Source organism: Ictalurus punctatus, chromosome 13, assembly GCF_001660625.3.
Source record: "Ictalurus punctatus breed USDA103 chromosome 13, Coco_2.0, whole genome shotgun sequence".
NCBI lineage: Eukaryota > Metazoa > Chordata > Actinopteri > Siluriformes > Ictaluridae > Ictalurus > Ictalurus punctatus.
The window spans coordinates 10,948,181-10,967,589 of record NC_030428.2 but is presented as its reverse complement, the minus strand read 5'-3'; the positions used below and the strand labels follow the sequence as shown (position 1 = coordinate 10,967,589).

At 39.0% G+C, this 19,409-nt stretch overlaps 1 protein-coding gene across 7 annotated transcripts in view; it reads left to right on the top strand.

The window, feature by feature from the left end:
* Positions 1-14,169, top strand: part of LOC108273473 (protein shisa-6) — a 58,348-nt gene extending 44,179 nt beyond the window's left edge. For 2 of the 7 annotated variants that reach the window (XM_053685211.1, XM_053685213.1), the window contains 4 exons: positions 2,777-2,839; positions 7,123-7,275; positions 11,801-11,827; positions 12,395-14,169. In XM_053685211.1, coding sequence (XP_053541186.1) covers positions 2,777-2,839; positions 7,123-7,275; positions 11,801-11,827; positions 12,395-13,209 — 1,058 coding nt within the window. In that variant the 3' untranslated portion in view covers positions 13,210-14,169. The remainder of the gene's footprint in view (positions 1-2,776; positions 2,840-7,122; positions 7,276-11,800; positions 11,828-12,394) is intronic. The other 5 variants (XM_053685215.1, XM_053685216.1, XM_053685212.1 and 2 more) reach the window with 3 other exon arrangements.
* The last annotated feature ends 5,240 nt before the right edge of the window (positions 14,170-19,409 follow it).

Sequence of the window (19,409 nt, the reverse complement as noted above, 5' to 3'; positions counted from 1 at the left end):
AGTCGAGAGTATGACAGAGTGACAGGTCACTGTAACGGACCTTGGGCTGTAGCTAGGTTTTAGCGCTCCGCTTTTACCCTCTGAAAAGTGGCTAATTGGTCCCCAGATTAAAGCGAGATCACTCAACTGGACCGTGCTTGGTATTAATTAGGCCTTACAACGAATCTAGTTTATGTCTGCCTGTGCTGCAGCACACACACACACTTGGTCCGATATGTGACTTAATTTGATAGTGCACTGGCCTCTTAAATCGTCTTTAACTTTTTCACTTGAACTTGAACAGATTTCATTTAGCAGATGTTGTAGAAGCAGACTCACTGCTGAGGTATTTCCATGGTGTGTTTGTTCAGGAATAAGGCTTCTCACGCTCTTAGCAAGGTATATATTTATAACTCAGCTCATCAGTGTTGAAGAAGCTACTGTACTTTGTCAATCTACAAGCTACTCATGATTTATAGTAGTTAAGCTACAGCTGAACTACTCTTCACTTAAAGGAGCTAGCTACATTACAAAAAAAGTAGCTAGCTCCATTCTTCGCCCTGAATCTATTTTGTCAAACCGAGGAAAAACAACTGTGGCATATTTATTTGTGCAGCTAATTTAATTGCAGATAAAATGTACACGCTTTGTGCAGGCAGTGCCATAACATGGATTTAACTTTTATCTTTGCAAACCACTCTTAGTGAGATACATGCCAGTTAACATTAATGGGTAATCTGTATAACACTGAATTAAATAGCTGTGTTTGGCCGTTTGCCACAATGCAAATGCTTGTCATCGTTGCTTGTTATGTCATATTGGCTGTTGCTAGCTATTAAACAACTCAGTGAAATCCTGTATGGACTGATTTATGGGACTTTAAATTGGGGCTTAAATTTGTGAACAGTCGATTTTTCATTTCCGTATAGTTTGCATAGTTTACAAACAAATGTGTATCTGCTGTATGTATGAATCTTCCATACATTTGATAAATATGGCCATGGATATTGTAGAGTTCAATCGTCCTGTTTTAATCACTAGTAGGATGCACGATGCTGTTATTCCCAGAGTACAAGAGGCACACACCTTCTGCATTCTACGCAAATTAGAAAAGCAGGGTGTCCCAGAAATCTCCATGCATACAGGGGAGTATGTTTGCCAGCACCATGTCGGTTGTGTCTTTGTCGGTGGATGTTGGTGGACGTCCACTTCTCGGTCGGTCCGCAACACTTCCAGTCTTTTTGAATTGGTTAATAAGTTTGGTGACAGCATTGTGTGTGTGATGTGCTCGCCATGTTTCCTTTTCAAGTCCATTGCAACCTTGCGACAGCTTCCCGATCCAGCCACGAGAAAGTATGAAAAACTTCGGAAGACATTTAGCTAAAAAGTATCCATTTGTATTATATGTCAATGGACATATATGTATCATATGTATTATATGTATGGTGTTGTTGTGTTTGTTTTTATACGCACCCACGGTGGAAACAAATTAATGATCAAATCAATGAGGACAAATAAATGATCTATCTATCTATCTATCTATCTATCCATCCATCTATACATATACATATATATATATATATATATATATATATATATATATATATACATATATATATATATATATATATATATATATATATATATATATCTGTTTCTCCTGTGTACTGTATTGAGACTTTTGGGACAATCTGTATATAAAATAGTTTACACATTGAGATTTCTTTGATTCAAAATGAATAATGTGTGAGAAGGTAAAACGCTACACTCTACTTGTTGAAAAAGTGGCTTGTTACTGGAAAAGCTACATTATTTTGAAAATAGCTCAGCTACTTAAAATAATGTCAATACTTGTAGCTTGCTACTTCCCAACACTCCCCAATGTATTTTATACATTATATATCCTTGTATAGCATTAGCAATACTTTTTGTTCAGTAAAAAAATACCCACATGTCTCACAACTGTTAAAGAATTAACCAAGAATTCTTGGATAAACCAACTTGTTTTGACTTCTGAATGGTGCAGCAATTCATTTCAAACAGGCAGAACACCACACACCCCCATTATTGGTGTGTGGGGTCCATACCACAGTGCAGTCATTTATCACAGGCATTTCACTGGTCCGCTCTTGGCAACACAGGATAGCTACCATTCGTCACAGCTCACATCACAGTGAACTAAACGTACCACGCTCCCTCCCCAACCTCCACAAAAGTCACACACTGCGGTACCATAGCCTGAACACTTCCAAAATACTGCTCTCTGCAGTGTACACAAACACACACCACACCAAGACACACACATACACACATTGTGACAGCTAGAAAATAAAGGTTCCCCAAAGGTACAAACATAAAAGCGAGCAGATGTGCTAGCTTTAATTATGGCACACATATGAGTAATAAATATGTATGATGTTTCTAATGTATCATTCTTACCCATACAGCTTGTGGTACTGCAGATGAGTACTTGATGTGCATGAAGCAGTTTCTGCATGACATCTCTCTTCTGTCATGTCGAACATAAATCTCTGTTATTGCTCTAAATATTTTAAAGTGCACTCACATTTTCATCACCATTGCTGTGTTGTTGCTCTTTAGTCCATGTAATTTGTGTGTGCTGGACCATTTTGCTCATTACGATTAGGATTGTGTCTTCCGCTAATGGGCCATTTCTCTTATCTGGGCATCCATGTTCTAGATAAGAGCTTGTTTTGTATCATGATTCGGTATCCTTTTTTTTTTTTTTTTTTTTTTTTTTACCAACAAATCAGACATGTCATTGCTTCTTCTGCAGGCACGCATCAACACAACTACAACCATGTGGGTCTCAGTAGTCCTACTCGAACACCTAAAAATGGTAAGGATCACTCTTCTCCTCACTTCTCATCACATTCTTTTGGGATAAATAAAGTTTATCTGTCTATCATGATAACAACCGCATGTACTACAAAAAACAAGCACTGTTATTTCTTTCCCCGCTGCCATTTTTTTCCCCGGAGATGTGTGCTATTTAACCACCACCTGCCTCCAAGCCTGATGGTTCTGTGAACTGGCTAGTGCCACTGTACATCTTCAACACTGTCACCAGCAAGAGGATGCAGTTCACATTGAGTTATTGTTCTCTAGTGGACACAGTCCACTCTGTTCAGAATGAGTGGTGCTCAAAATTTCGAAAGCTCAGCTTGGTCTTTCTGCCAGTTTGGCACGATCAATCCAGCAGCTAATGCGCAGGGATTTGTGTGGCGGACATTCCACGTAATCTAATAGTAATAACCAGGGGAAAATTAGAGGGATCATAAAAATTACATGTTGTTTGTTTATTTAGTACTACCCTGAATAAGCTATTTCACAGAATAGATGTTCACATATAGTCAACAAGACACAATAATAACTTAACAGAAATACACAAATAAATGTACACAAATGAAACAGTTCAAAATTTACATCTGCTTGGTTCTTAATCCTGTGTGTTGTCCTGAGCAGTTAAACTGCCCACTGTTCTTCAGAAAAATCCTCCAGACCCTGCACATTCTTTGCTTTTTCAGCATCTTCTGCATATTTTACCCCTTTGCAGCGCCTATATTATTTTAACATCCATTTCACACTGAGGACGACTGAGGGACTCGTACACAACTATTACAAAAGGTGCAAACATTCACTGATGCTCAAGAAGGTAACACGATACATTAAGAGCCGGGGGTGTGTAAACTTTTGAACAGGATGATCGGTGTAAATTGTTATTATTTCGTCTTCTTGGAAACATGTAAATATCTTATTTAGCTTCTGAAGGGCAGTACTAAATAAAAAAAATAAGCTCTGTAAACAACACCGAACATCCTGTTCAAGGATATGTAAACATATGACCTCGACTGTATAATAAATAATCATTGATATGGTGATGCTTTGAGATGTTTATTTAGCATTCATGGAAGGTGTCTTCAGCGTCAGCACTTTGTAACAGCCAGCAAGTTTTCCGCCATGCAAAAGTCAAGGTATTAACTACAGGAGAGTCTCCCAAGAGGCGCAACAGAAAAGTGTTCACCGTATTGTTGAGAGATCGATGTTTTTTAATTCAAAACACCTATCCGAGTCAAGAGAGCAAAATTAGCCATGCTCTCTGGTTGGGAGAAATGGCAGAACTGTCCCCACTTTATTAATCAGAACAACATTAGTCAATCACAGGCACCTGTAAGCACATGTATGTGGAAGAGGGCAGATAACCCTTTCTTCTGCCCAGCATGACTGGCAGTTGGAATTGGCAAGACTAAATTGGAAAACCGGGAAAGAAAACTTAGAGAAAAAGAGCGGCTGATGTGTGGCTATAACATTCCATAACATTAAATGTAACAATAAAATGACAAAAAGTATGATGTCATTCTTTAATAAATAACAGTTGCCATGGTATGAGAGGAATAAAACACTTTAGGACATGCTGTTATTGGAAAATACCCCCTCGAGCTTTATCCCGTACTCATCTTGTGGTAAAAGCATAGACTCTTATTTATTATGAATTTAGTGGTGCATTGTTAAAAATAATGACTACAATGCAAAGAAGTGTTCCATAACTGAGAAGCCATGTACCTAATTTGATAAACAGCCACAACTGAGTGCCTTACAACACTAAAAATATCAATCAGGTTCAGAAGGCTGGTAGTGAGAGCGGTAATACATGCCATAAATATAAATAAGGTTAGAATTCGGAAAAAAAGTATTAATATGAGCTACATTTGAAGTTCGAGACCATGATTACATCTGCCACTCCTTCACTCTTTCTCCTGCAACGCCTTTTACTTAGCGTTTGCCTTCATAATCTCATTCCTTTCCACAAAATGAAGTCGAAGGCAGCCAACGTGGCCATTTCAGCACGAGCCAATTCACTTACGCCTGCCGCAGTGCACACGCTACACATGACGTTCGCTTGAAGAATCAATTCGAGCAGACGAACAAGCCAAGCAGGGGCGACAACTATAAAAACAAGCTGACACGGAGTATTCATACTTCATCAATGTTTTTTTTTTTTTTTGCTTAATGAACACACACTGATCAAAAGATGAAGGGAAAGCTCCGAATGTGTGCTACGTGCGCCTCGGATAAAGAGCTCTCGACTGGTGTCCTCGAAATGCGGAGGCTAGAAAATGCTCAAAGTAGCAAGCAGCAACTGCTCATCTTGTTAGTGAAAGGATTAAATCACCGCCTTTTGGTGAGCCGCTTTAATTCGACCGGGAGGAAGCGGGTGGGGTGAGAAGATGGATAGCACTCCCTAACAAGCTCCAAAGATTTATTTATTTATTTATTTATTTATTTCAGCAGATTGGTTGTTATAAGACAAAGCCTGTTATTGCTTTTTCTCAGAGAGGTTAATTCTGTTTATGGCAATGGAACTTTCCTCTCAATAACACTGCAGTGCAGCCTCCCAGACACTTTTATTACTATTGCCGTATACTTTGAGATGTTATGATTTAATTAAGAAGCAAAAATGCAATGTTCATAACTGTGTTTAATACTGAAAAGAGGAACAGACTGTATTATAGCATTTGTTTGTGTTTTGGCTAAAGCATAACCATACTTACATGTCCCAGATCGCAGTATCAGTTGATACACTTAAAAAAACAAAAACAAAAAAAAACTTGCCAACGCCACCACCATTCTCCTTTTCCTCCTAATATATTAAATCAGCTTTAAATGATATGTAAGGTATAAAACCTGTTGGAGCAAGCTGTTACAGGAAACTAATCAACAACAGCACAGGGTGGTGAACTGCGGTCCCAATGCCAATGAGTATTTGCTAATAAAATTACACAGTGAAGCGTTTTATTCCTCTTACACCGCAGCAATTTGCCACTGATTACGTACTATACTTTATATACCAAATACATGAGATCCAAACCAGAAGCGCAACAGCAAAACCAAAACACACCACCACTAACTCAAAATGGAAAGTGTAAGTCCTTATTGACCATCACATGCTTGTTGCTGCTTGGACTTGGCGTATGACTGTCACAAGTATATAACCCAAGCTTCCTTTAGGCTTTAGTTTTCAAGTATTTGCATACCTATATTAATGTCGTGCCAAGCTGACCGCATATCTAAAAGAACATCATATGAATGCCTTCATTGCAATATGCTCAAATAAAAGCATCAGTAGATTCATTTAATCTCATATTTCATTTAAGCTTTTACTGCAAACATTATCCAGTTCTCCATTTTCCACGGTTTCTCAGATTGCCATTAGCAAAACACGCTTTTTACGTAACACATTTCCCATCATGCATTGCTATACAGGTTGGTTTGTCGGTCCGTTGGGTCGGATTGCTTTCTCACCACAAGCGAACTGCTTCAGCGTTCATTTGCAATCGGGCCGAGACCACCTGGTTCGGGTGGTCTCAGACCGATTGTTTTGGTGCGGATCCGAGCACGATTGCCGTGTTCATTCACGTCTAGACGGACCGAACCGTGAGAGGAATCTCACCAGGTTCCAAAAGAAACGCTCCAAATGAGCCAGGTGTGAAAACGTCCTGAGACTTACAAAGCCACCTACCAAAGCCTTTTCCTCCTAATCTCTTAAAAAATAAAAAAGATTAAACTGTCTTGCCATGCCATACCTAGGCAAAGCAAAGATCACAGCATGTGCTGAACAGTGTAAAATAGAGCACATGGTGTTGCGTAAACACTATCCTCCCCTCCTGCCGCACCCTCCGGCTCCCTGACGCATCATGTTTGTCTCGGAGCCCATTCTGTGGCACTAGTCTCTGCCATACTTTTAATCAGAGCACGATCCCTGTATGTCCAAACCATGCCCAGGCTGGCGTGACGGCCACAAAGCCCAGGGAGATGAAGGAGCTGCAGTGACAACCTCCTTCCTCCTCCCTGGCTTTTACTGACATCATATCACTAAGGAAACAAGGGTTCTCTGCTGACTAGCAGGCTGGAAACGCGACACTATTTACAAGGGCTTGACTAAATCACTGTCTCACCATGGCTCATTAGCCTCTAAGTCATAGGCTCCAGTTCATCCACTGATTTCCCTGCAGTCCTTCTGCTGCAGCGTCGAACTCCCCCGAGCAGAAAATAGATAGAATTGTTTATAGTTGTTACTTTGTTTTGACACATCTTTTGGTCTACTGTCTTGTCGTCCTCCAGAGAGCACGCGCATGAACAGCATCCTCACATCGCAGACGGAGCCATACGATCTGTCCTTCTCCCGCTCCTTCCAGAGCCTCTCGCACCTGCCTCCATCCTATGAAACCGCCATGAAGGCTGACCTCAACAAGTACTCCTCGCTCAAAAGACTGAGTTAGAGCCACTTTCTCATTCTACTCTCTACTGAGCTTGTTGTTTTTATCAAGGCTGGGATCAATTTCGTTTCAATTCCGTTTTTCGCTTCAACCTTAGCCAGTTCGGTTGACGACCTGAAACGCATCTTGTATTTTGAATGTGCAGATTCATTTCATTATTAACTATTACTTAATTTCACTGCGTGAATTGAATTTATTGCTCTGAATAGCTGGAATTGACCCCAACCCTGCATTTTCCACATTGCACTGCACGCACTTAATGGTCTTTTGCATTTGTATTCTATATCAAGTGTGCACAAACCTGCTCCTTGAGATCAATCGCATTTAGCAAGTCTGATCCAGCTTATTGAAGTTGTCAGGAGCTAAAGTTTGCTGGAGGATAATTCTCCAGGAGCAGGATTTACCACCTGGAAGAATACATCCATGATTGAACCATTGTGCTTGTCAGATCATCCAAGCTTTATTTAACCCCCCCCCCCCCCCCCCCCCCATTCAGAAGCCCTCTTTATGGCATGGCATTCAATACCAAAGCAAGCGATTAACAGATTGCAGTTTGCTTCAATCGCTGCAGAGGACTTCCCCATGACCTCGCTGCTCCATTCTATTGATCTGACTGATAGTAGATTTATTCCGTGTAATAAGATCTCCTTTCATAATGTTCCCTAAGTAAAGAGTAAATATTTCAAATGGCATGTGTAATTTAATATGGATTAGCCCAGGCTCCTTTGGACTTCAATTCAAGTGAACTACAGGAAATTGGTAGATCTTTCTTTCCACCTTTATTAACTACATACATACAGTCACAAATGCTGAACATTCTACATTCAGCTCTTAGTAATAAATAAGTCACTCTCGTTTCCTCCTTGAGTTTAAATTAGTTTATATATGAAAAATTTAATTTGGTGATATTGCTTTTAGACATTTTTTATACTGTTAAATTTCAAAAACCTCCATTGTCTTACAATAACTGACAACCTTGTAGCTGTAGAGAAGTATGTCAGCTTGCTTTATTATGCCTTGAAGGCTAAGAACGGCATGGGGGAAAGAGTTATGTATAATAATTAATTATGAAATATGGAAAAATGTCTGGAAATTTGCCAAAGGCCATTCAGGTAAAATTGGAATTCACAGAGATTACATACAAATACAGTGTCTGCCAGCTGTATAAATACATTCTCATATTCTCACCCCTGTGTCTCAAATGTATAGCATCTCCATCATCTGATTAGTAGGCTTGTGAGTTTTTGTGTACGGGTAGTATAATATCCTTGTAGTGAGAATTTATAATAATAATAATAATAATAATTATTATTATTATTATACCCTTTAGTTTATAGGGAATTGCATACAGTTGTGGTGTCTGGGAGATGAACTGATAATCTATTAAGTTTGTTCAACATATCCAAGTTGTGCTCAGTTTAACACATGGAGAAACCTACTTTTTAATTTGCAGTAAGCTTGATCGAGTTCCCATGCAGTAAGTTTATTACGTATTGTCTCAAAATCTACCAGCACCTCAGGGAACTGCATTCTGAAATGCAGTAGCCTTAAATCTGGAAATCTCTAACTTGGGTTTGCTACAGAAATGACATTTCCTTGATTTGAGGTTTTAATTTCCTTGAATACAGCTTCATTCCTCCCCAAAGTTAAGCACTATCAGCGTCTCAGCTAGAGAGATCCTTCGAGGGTAACGGATCTCAAGGTCATCAGCTTCATTCTTCATCTTGGAGCAGGCCATAATTGAATTACTTTGCTTTCCTAATCATTCAGTTACAGATACAGCAGTCACTCAGTGCACTTGTGTGTGAGCTCCAGTTTAGATAACCAGTGAAATCTGTTTTGGTTTGCTTTATCTCTATTACAAGAATCCTATCAGGACCATCGTACTGTTGTGAAGAAAATTACTCACTGTATATTGATGTCTAACTATAACGTAACATGTATGTAACAATCTGTATTTAACATTCTGGTATTTTTGATATTACTCTAAGGGGTGGAACAAAAAAAAAAAACAATATAGCAAGATACAGAAATACATGCAGTAATCATAGTATAAGCATATTATGTTTCAGCTGGGAGTGTTAAGTATTAAATTCTTAGATTCAGGAAGTGCTAGAATTGAAAAGAAATGTAAAAATACCATTCTCTCATTATGTTCTTTGTGTTTTGTGTTTAGTTGGTTTAGTTTTTTACTTGAAGAGTACCTACATTGGGTCTTTATAACATTCATATGCATTGCATAAATTTAGGCAATGATGGAACGTCTATGAAAGTCTTAAGTAAAAACTTGAGGTCACATTATACAGTGTATATTACGTTGACCTTTTCACAAAAGAGAGAATCTTCAATTAGCATTATGGGTTGATAATTTATGACTGTAACTATACTTGTGTAATGCTTATCTTGAAAGATATTGGTGTTTTTGTTAACAGCATATTTATCACATTGTAACTGAGTGAAGGTGTACCTAGTGTCTTGTAACAGTCTTATAAAAGCCCAATTTAGTTTGACCACAGGAAAATTTGTATTAGGATGGTGCTTCATAATAGTTTTGAATCCAAATGGACCATCATCAGGTCAGTTGAGGAATCTATATGAAGTAAACAGAGCAAGGTGACAGGTCTACAGTCGTGTGAAAATACACCCCATGGAAATTGTTGGCTTTTTATTTGAGCTAGTTGGACAAGCAAACATTTGATCATCTTTGAAACAGCGCCTGTTAATAAAGTTGATAAACTTGAACAAAACCACAAGGAAAATTAGTTTTTTCAATCATTTATTCAACAGAAATATCAATAAATGTGATATTCTTCTGTGGAAAAAATTAAGTACACCTTTGGCCTCAGAAGGTAGTATTGCCCTCTTTAGCAGAAATAATTTCTTGTAGGTGTTTTGCATAATTGTCCACCAGGCTTGCTGGAATTTTTGACCACCCTTCTATGCAATATTCTTTCAGTTGCAAGATGTTTGAGGGTTTTCTTGCATGTACGGGCTGTTTCAAATCCCCACACAACATTTCAATGGGGTTCAAATCCGGACTTTCACTAGGCCATTCCATAACCCTCCATTTCTTCTTTTTGAGCCATTCCTTGGTGGATCTGCTAGTGTGCTTAGGATCATTATCCTGTTGAAAGGTCCACGTTCAGTTCAACTTTTGGACAGATGGCCTCACATTATCTTCAACACTCTTTGATATGATGCAGAATTCAGAGTTGAATCAATGAATGTAAGTTGTCCAGACCATGAGGCAGTGAAGCAACCCCAAACCATAACATTTTCACCACCGTGTTTCACAGTTGGTATGAGGTGCTGCTTCGGAAAAGCTGTCCTTTGTCTGCAGCAAACATGTCTGCTGTTACTGTGGCCAAACAACTCTCTCTTTGATTCGTCTGTCCAGAGCACATTATTCCAAAAGGCCTCGTCTTTGCCTATATGCTCATTGACAAACTGTAATCTTGTAAAGGCTTTTTCCTGACACGCCTCCCATGCAGGTCAAATTTGTGCATTCTCTTTCTAATTGTAGAAGCACACATTTTGACACCAACAATTGCAAGACTTACTAGCAGATCCTGTGATGAAATTTTGGGGCTCTTGGAGTCTTCTTTTTGGATCAGACGGTCTGTTGTTGGGCTGAATTTGCTGGGACGGCCAGTCCTGGACAAATTGGCAGTCGTTTGAAATCTGCGCCATTTGTAGATGATTTTCCCCACAGTGGAATGATGTATTTCAAATCATTTGGACATTTTCTAAATTCCTTTGCCAGACTCCTAGGCATCCACAGCCTTTTTTTCTGAAGGTCTAAAGACCTCTTTAGATCTTGGCATGATGACACCACACACCTCAATAACAAAGAGAACACCAGACACTAGATCTGAGAGTGGTAAAAATAAATCAGGTTCCACCTGCACTCCCTAAGCAGATTCTAATCACTGGAACCCAATCTTGAACACCTGATTCTAATTTTATGGATTTGAAGGTGTCATAAATGTAGGGGTGTGCTTACTTTTTCCATGTGACTGATCTGTTTTTTGTTCATTTAAATTGTGAAAATTATTACAAAATGTCAACTGTATGTGTCATTTGATAGAGTGCATCAACTTTAGGCACTGTTTAAAATGTTTGCTTGTCCAAATATATATACATTATATATATATATATATATATACATTATATATATATATATATATATATATATATATATATATATATATATATATATATATATATATATATATATATATATATATGTGTGTGTGTGTGTGTGTGTGTGTGTGTGTGTGTGTATGTATGTATGTATGTATGTATGTATATTTATATATATATATATATATATATATATATATATATATATATATATATAAACCGTTTCCATGGGGCATGCTTATTTGTTCCACATGACTACATATTTAACAGAAGATCTCAAAGCTTCATTTATTCATGAGTTATTGTGGACAAAGTAATAACATGTTAGATACAACAGTCTTAAATCACTAATATTTCCTTGTTTTGTGCTTTGTGCAAAGCTTATGAAGGTGTTGTGAAGACCCAATGTAAGTACAGAGTTTTATTTGTTTATTTGTTTCTTTTCAAGCAAGCTATCCTGCTTAATCACTTAAGCCACTTAGATGTTAAACTTTATTCCCTTTAATATGGCTTTATATTCAGACCATTAATTTAAATGTGCATGGTCTGATCACTACTTAAGCAAACTTAAACTAGTCAGCAAGGTACATAAACTGCCTGGCATGAAGTTTAAAAAACAGTAAAGATAATGTCGGCTAAAAAACAGAGAGATAACGCATTTGAGAGCATAGTTCTCAGTCAGGAGTTTACAGTACTTATATCTGCCATCTTTCACTCTTATCTGGTATAAGATTTATTAGGTTGCTTTTGTTGAGAAGGACTCATGATGCTGGTAAAAAAAAATGGGTCAGAATAAAGATTGTTCCTAGACAGCCTCTAGCATATAGCTAGTTATAAACTGCATGGCTACTATGCAGTTGTTTGGGGTTTTTTTGCGTTTATAATTACGACAGTTTTACATATGATATTGATAAAACACATGGTTGGTGGAAGTATGATGAATTTTGATTGAGTCTGCCTCTGCTCTTCCACAGCTGACAAGGATGTGGATGAGTACTATAGCCGTAAGAGGCACCTTCCTGATCTGGCAGCACGCGGCACCCTGCCACTACACATGATCAAGGTGAGCCAGGATTCTCAGAGTAGCCAACAGGCTCAACAGCAACAACAACAGCAGCAGCAGTCGTCACGCCAACGTCCTCACCGTGTCCAGAGAGCCATGTCTCAAGACCGCGTGCTGTCCCCAGAGCGTGGCTATGCTCAGGACTATGCCGTATCTGCTTACCCCACGTCCCCATACGGTGAGCGCATCCTATCCGACGAGCAGCTGCTATCAGCTGAACGCCTCCGCTCACACGAGCGCCTCATCTCCCAGGACCGGCTGCATTCGCAGGACCGCCGCTACTCGCAGGAGCGTGTCCACTCGCACGAGCGTCTACACTCTCACGAACGCATGCACTCGCAAGAGCGCCTCTACTCGCAGGACAGGCTACGCTCGCAGGACCCGCTGCTCTCTCCCGATAAGACGATGCCACCCAAACGTGGCAGCTTTCACGGTGACAAGTCCATGTCCAGAGCCATATCACACACGGACGTGTTTATGCCCACCACGCCGCTCTTGGACCACTACAAGATGACCAAAATACACTCGCATCCCAGTGCCTCGAACAACAGCGGCACTGCTGCAGTGCACAACACGCTGACCAAGAGCCAAACCACCTCCAAGAGACAGGCGTTTGCCTCACGCCGCACGCAGACCGTGGAACAGCTGCACTATGTCCCGCAGGCGGCTCAGCAGCAGCATCACCACCACTACCGTACAGGTAGTAAGACCGAAGTGACTGTTTAACTCGAATGATTTCAATCGGACCTCAGCCATCCACCAGGAACTCACACACACACAGAAAGGTCTGACAACCAGTCCTCGTCTACACTATACTCTATTCCACATATACCCTGTACTCAGACAAGAGACCCTTCTGTGTGCATACCCATTATTTTTTGTGTATTTGTAGATCATTGATAAAGGATGGACTAGAAGATTGTGCAGCTTGTTAGAAACCATCCCTCCAGTTCTGCAGTTCATAAGGGCTTTGCAGAAAAGAATGTGCAGAGACTTTTCCAGAACGACAGAAGGTGTAAATGAAAGCGCTAGTTGGTGCGAACGTGTAATGGAATTATATAACTTTATAAATGTATAAATACACATACTGTTTGTACTTAAAGTCCTAGTCATAGCTTTAGAAGTTCTTAAATGAAACTGATGTTAGCACTTCTATTGGTGCCTCTATGAAACTGTTCCATTTCATCAACGAAGTGGTTTTGTGGGTTAAAAAGCACAATTAATTTTTTTTTAAAAAAGAAGCAATTTTTGATTTTTGATTAAAAACAATTTTTTTCTTTTTTTTGTTGTTGTTGTTGTTTTGTTTAGCTTTTTTTGTTTGACTGATTTGTTTTGCTCATTCGTTTGATTGCCAATGGCGAGTTCCTTTGCGTAGATGATTGTAAATAAGCTGTTTTAGCCTCAGTAATTGGAGAAGTCTGTTCTGGTTGGCATTTGTATAGTTTTCTTTTAGAAATTCAACAATTACAGATATGACCCACTCGCCCAGGATCGGATCATTTTAAATGAATACAAATATTGTACGTGTCATTGCAATCGTGTTTGTAGAATGAGAACTGGGTGAAACTACATGACCACTCTTGATATCTGGCTGTAGACTGTGCTCCAGTGAGTGACTCACAAGAAGAATATAATATGCTTGTTGTAGTTGCTTCAAATAAACCATCCTTATTTTTCTAAACAAAATACTCACCTGGAGTAAATCTATTGTGTGCTTCATAATGTGCATCTATTTCCAAATATTACTAACAATGTCGATATAGTAGGTAGCAGAAAACAGAAGACGTGTCTCTCAGTGACGGAAATGGAAATGTGGGCGTGTCTTTGGCTATGTTCACATTACAAGCTTTTTTCACAATTCTGATTTTTATTTATTTATTTTTTGCTCTGATCAAAGCTGTCTGTCTTGACAGTTCACATTTGTAACTGCAAGTGACTCTTATCTGCCTGTAATAAGAATGCACTTTCCCCCATAAACTACCCCAATGTGCATAACAGTTCCTTGGGCAGTTGTTACAGTGCACTACTCGGTTTCGATATTTCAATTTTGCTTGAATTCGATTCCTCAAATACCAGGAAAATCTTCATTTTCCCCATTGTTGTTTCTCTACTCCATTAGATGTTGCTAACACTAGATGATAACAGTGACTGTTGTATGTATATGCCCATTGGAGAAAACTCACACAAATTCCAAACGTACCATTCTCATTCATGTTGCACATCCACAAATCCAATATCCAATGTATCCAATCTGGGGCCGCATTACTAAAGTGGCCCAGGTCTGATTGAAAAGATCAGATTTTTGTGTCCATACAGTCCTGAAAGAAAATCAGATCTGTATCACTTCATTGTGGTGCTATGAGTGTAGCCTTAGAGTCCATATAGAAGTCATGACCATTTACACATTTATATTCACAGACATGTATTTTGTTAACCAGCTAGCTATCATGACCTAACTTGCCTTGATTTATAAATGTTTGTAAGCTTCGCTGCTAGTGCTAACGGTTAACGAGGTGTTTTGACAAGATTCCTGAGAGGATGTTTAAGTGTCTTTGAGTCCATACTATATACGGGCATCCCCTTCTCGATATTACAGCCTACTCTTCATTTAACATGCAGCATTCGGTGGATTTAGTACAACCCCTGTCAAAAACAAAACAAAACAGAATCACCACACTTAAGGATGTTCACCTGTTTTTTTTTTTTCTTCTTTCTTTGTAGCAAATAAACAAATCACAGATATGACACAAAACAATTTTTGTTTAATAACTGTACATTCTAGCTGTGTAAAACATACCTCAAATAAATGAAATGATTTTATTTAATGGCGTATTTTTTCCAAATAAAGGGAAGAAATTATGGAATCATCATCAACAACAACAACAAAAATCACAATTAGTACTTTGTTGCTCCTACTCGGGCTTTTTTTCCTTTGAGGCATTTACTTCACTAATGATAAATAATATTCTCCATCAAGCTGATTCCGACGTTCTCGAATAGCGGGTGACAAATCAGCTTTGCAGGAATTCTTCTTTAATTTCTACCATTAATTTTCAATGGGATTGAGATCCGGACTGTTTGCTGGCCATGTCAATGAGTTGATCTGCTTTTCCTGAAGAAAAGCTTTAACATTTTTTACTCTGTTGCAAGAAGCATTATCATCCTGAAAAAAGTCTTCATCACGACCAAACCTATTCTCTATCGATGGAATGAGAAAGGAGTCTTAAAATGTCAGTATACACCTGTGCACGGACTGTTGAGGTCTCCTTTACCTTGTCTTTTACCTGACATGCAACCACATATCATAGATGAGTGGAGAAACCAAGTTGTTTTCTTCAGGCAGTCATCTTTACATGTTTCATTAGAACAGCATCACTGAATATCACTTTCATCCAATCATCCATACTCCATGACTGCTTCTTTTTAGCCCACTGATTTATTCTGTTTAGGTGTTAGTGCTGGTTTTCATTTGGCTTTTCTGTACGTTTCTTCCAGTTGTGTCACAAACATTGACTCCTTTTTCATTTGCTTTGCTGTGCATTTTCTATTTTTATGGCATATTGCTTTTGTTTTCTCTCCTGATGCTTTGGCGTCTTACTTTGTCTACCTGTATGTTTTCCTTTTATAACCTTCCCATTTTGTTTATACTTGCACCAAATTTTATACATAGCTGAATGAGAACAACCAACATCTTCTGTCACATCTTAAGTCAGATTTCCTTCTTGAAGAAGTTTTATTTACTCATTTACTTCTTTACTTTACAATTGTTTCGAATCCTCAATTGTTTCATTTGACAACTCTATTTGAAAGGAAACATGGCCCTCAAAAAAGTCCAAGGTTAAGACTAATTTGCATTTGGTATTTGTTTTAGAAATGCAATTTACAAGGTGTTTCCATAATTTGTTCCTCAACCTTGAGTAATTCCGTAAGTTTATGCCCTTACCTAATTTTTTGGGGGGAAATATGCCATTAATTAAAATAATTTCATTTCATTTGTTTGAGGTATGTTTTACGAAGCCAGAATGTTCAGCTATTAAAGAAAAATTGTTTTGTGTCATATCTGTGCTTTGTTTATTTGCTACAAAGTAAAAAATCTGGGTGAACATACTCTATATGCGGGGTGTGGTGATTCCATCATTTTTGCCAGGGGTAGGAGAAATTGTATTCATACTAAGGCTCATTGCAAAATGTTGGTGTGTTAACCACCATTAAGTCCTCCTTCACCACACCACACTGACATCTTCAACTACCAAACACTGAAGTGTGATATTAAAACAAATAAATCTCGAGTCCCAAATTAGTTATCTTTATACAATGCTAATCAATGCAAATCAGTTCATTACTGACTCGATCTGTCATAATCAGGAAATTGTTGCTGAATATCAAATGTCATACAAATAATTATAATTACACTATATGGACAAAAGTTTGCGGACACCAGACCATTACACCCATATGTGCTTTTTGAACATCCCATTCTAGATGTATTCCCTGCTTTTCTGTTATAATCACCTCCACTCTTGTTGGAAGGCTTTCCACCAGAGTTTGGAATATAGTCGAGAGGATTTGTCCATTCAGCCACAAGAGCATTAGTGAGGTCGGGCACTGAGCAGGACTCAATTTTTTCCACTCCAAGCTTGGCTAAAGGATGTCTTCATGGACCTTTCTTTGCGCACAGGGGTGTTGTCATGTTTGAACAGTGTTTGAGCTAGCCTTATCACTGTAGTTACAGTGAAGGTAAAATTATAATGCTACAGCTATACATTTGCTATACAATTGTGTGCTTTCAACTTTATAGTACAAACCTTATTAGAGGGTAATAAAATATGAAATGATTTTGAAATGAAACGAAAACTTCTAGAAAATGGCTAAAACACGGCAAATCGTCTAGAACATGGCTTCTTTCACTTCATGTTAGTTGATGCAATAATTGCATTTGTCGTATAAATAATGCAGTGTGTACTCCAGGACAGATCAAGTGCTTACAACTGCATTGCATTGCATCACATCCTCAACTGATAAAAACACAATTACTTTCTGTTCTGTTTTTGTGACATAAACACAAGATTGTGAAATATAATCAGTGGGAAAAAAAATTTATTACAGTCATCTGTGTGATAATTGCCAAGATTTGTTCTTATAAACAATTATAATATAATATTGCTTCGGGAAGCTGGTTGGTTATTGGTAGTGATTTTTTAGCCAGCGTTGGATGATTTCTGTGCGCATATGATTTATATGAACCCATGTGGGCAGCCTATAAAATGTCATTGTATTTGATGGCAAGCTGCCCACTTGAGGTCATACTCACAAAGTGATGACTTCGCTATTAGTACTTGGCAAGTAAATGGGAAAAATCATTTAGTTCAGGAAACTGCCCTGGTGGTCCAGAATGTAAGGGAGTAGAAGAACATGGAACAGCAGTTCAACGCCAAAGTGAAAGAACACACCCACTCACAGAACAAGATCACAGGCTTCTGAAGAAGGCAGCGTACAGTATATAAAATCATCCAATGTTGGTTAAAAAATCACTACCACTAAACAACTGGCTTCCTGAAGCAGGCCCTGATGGAGTTGAATGATGGACATAATGAAATTCCAGATTGTTTGGGACTGGATCATCTTTGACAAGTGCTAACAGTTAACACATTCAAGTGTAGAGCTCAGAAAAATATCTGCAGAAGAGAATATGCCCATGTGGATGCTATGTGGAAATAACTGGCAGCTGTCATGTGACTAACCAAATGTTTTGTCTTTGAAGTCAGGTTAGGTCTTTAGGTAAAAGAAGTGATTAGTGATTACTTGAACTCAAGTGTCACTTTCTTGTGTTAAATGCAATTTGACACATACTATGGCTATGTCCTGGACTGCAATGATGGGATTGTCATGGATATTTGTGACACAGCAACATGGAACTCACCATCTGCCTTCACTGGTTTACAGACTGAATGTTGTTTCGTTGCAACGCGTGTACTCTATGGTGAGTTTGAATGATTCTCATCCTCAATAGAGTACAGCATGTTATGAACCATTGTGACATTTGATATATGGCAAGAACTAGTTCTGAAACTGCTGTGGTGAACTGGAATGTAAAGAAGTAAAGCAGATGGTTACACACCCAGACCAGCCATAGCATTAAAACCACTGAGAGGTGAAGTGAATAACATTGTTATCTCGTTAAGGGGTGGAATATATTAAGCAGGTGTACAGTCAGCTCACGAAGTTGATGTGTTAGAAGCAGGAAAAATGGGCTAGCACAAGAACCTCAGCAACTTTGACAAGGGCCAAATTGTGATGGCTAGACGCCTGGGTCAGAGTATCTCCAAAACAGCAGGACTTGAGGGGTGTTCTCGGCATGCAGTGGTTAGTACCTACCAAAAGTGTTCCAAGGAAGGACATGCAGTCGATCGGCGACAGGGTCACAGGTGCACAGGCTCACCGAAGTGCATGGGGATCGAAGGCTGCCCCATCTGGTCCGATCCCACAGAAAAACTACTGCAGCACAAACTGCTGAAAAAGTTCATGCTAGCTATGATAGGAAGATGTCAGAACACACATGCTTGCTGCATATGGGACTGCGTAGCTGCAGTCTGGCCAGACCAGTGCCCATGCTGACCCCTGTCCAGCACTGAAAGCACCAACAGTGGGCACGTGAGCATCAGAACTGGATCATGGAGCAATGGAAGAAGATGGCCTGATCTGATGAATCATTTTATTTAAATTTTTTTTACATCATATGCCGATGCATTTGCATCACTTTCATGCACCTGGATGCATTATGGGAAGAAGGCAAGCTGGTGGAGGAAGTGTGATGCTCTGGGCAATGTTCTGCTGGGAAACCTTGAGTCCTGGAATTCATGGTGACTGGTACTTTGACATACACCACCTACCTAAACACCAAGTACACCCCTTCATTGCAACAGTAT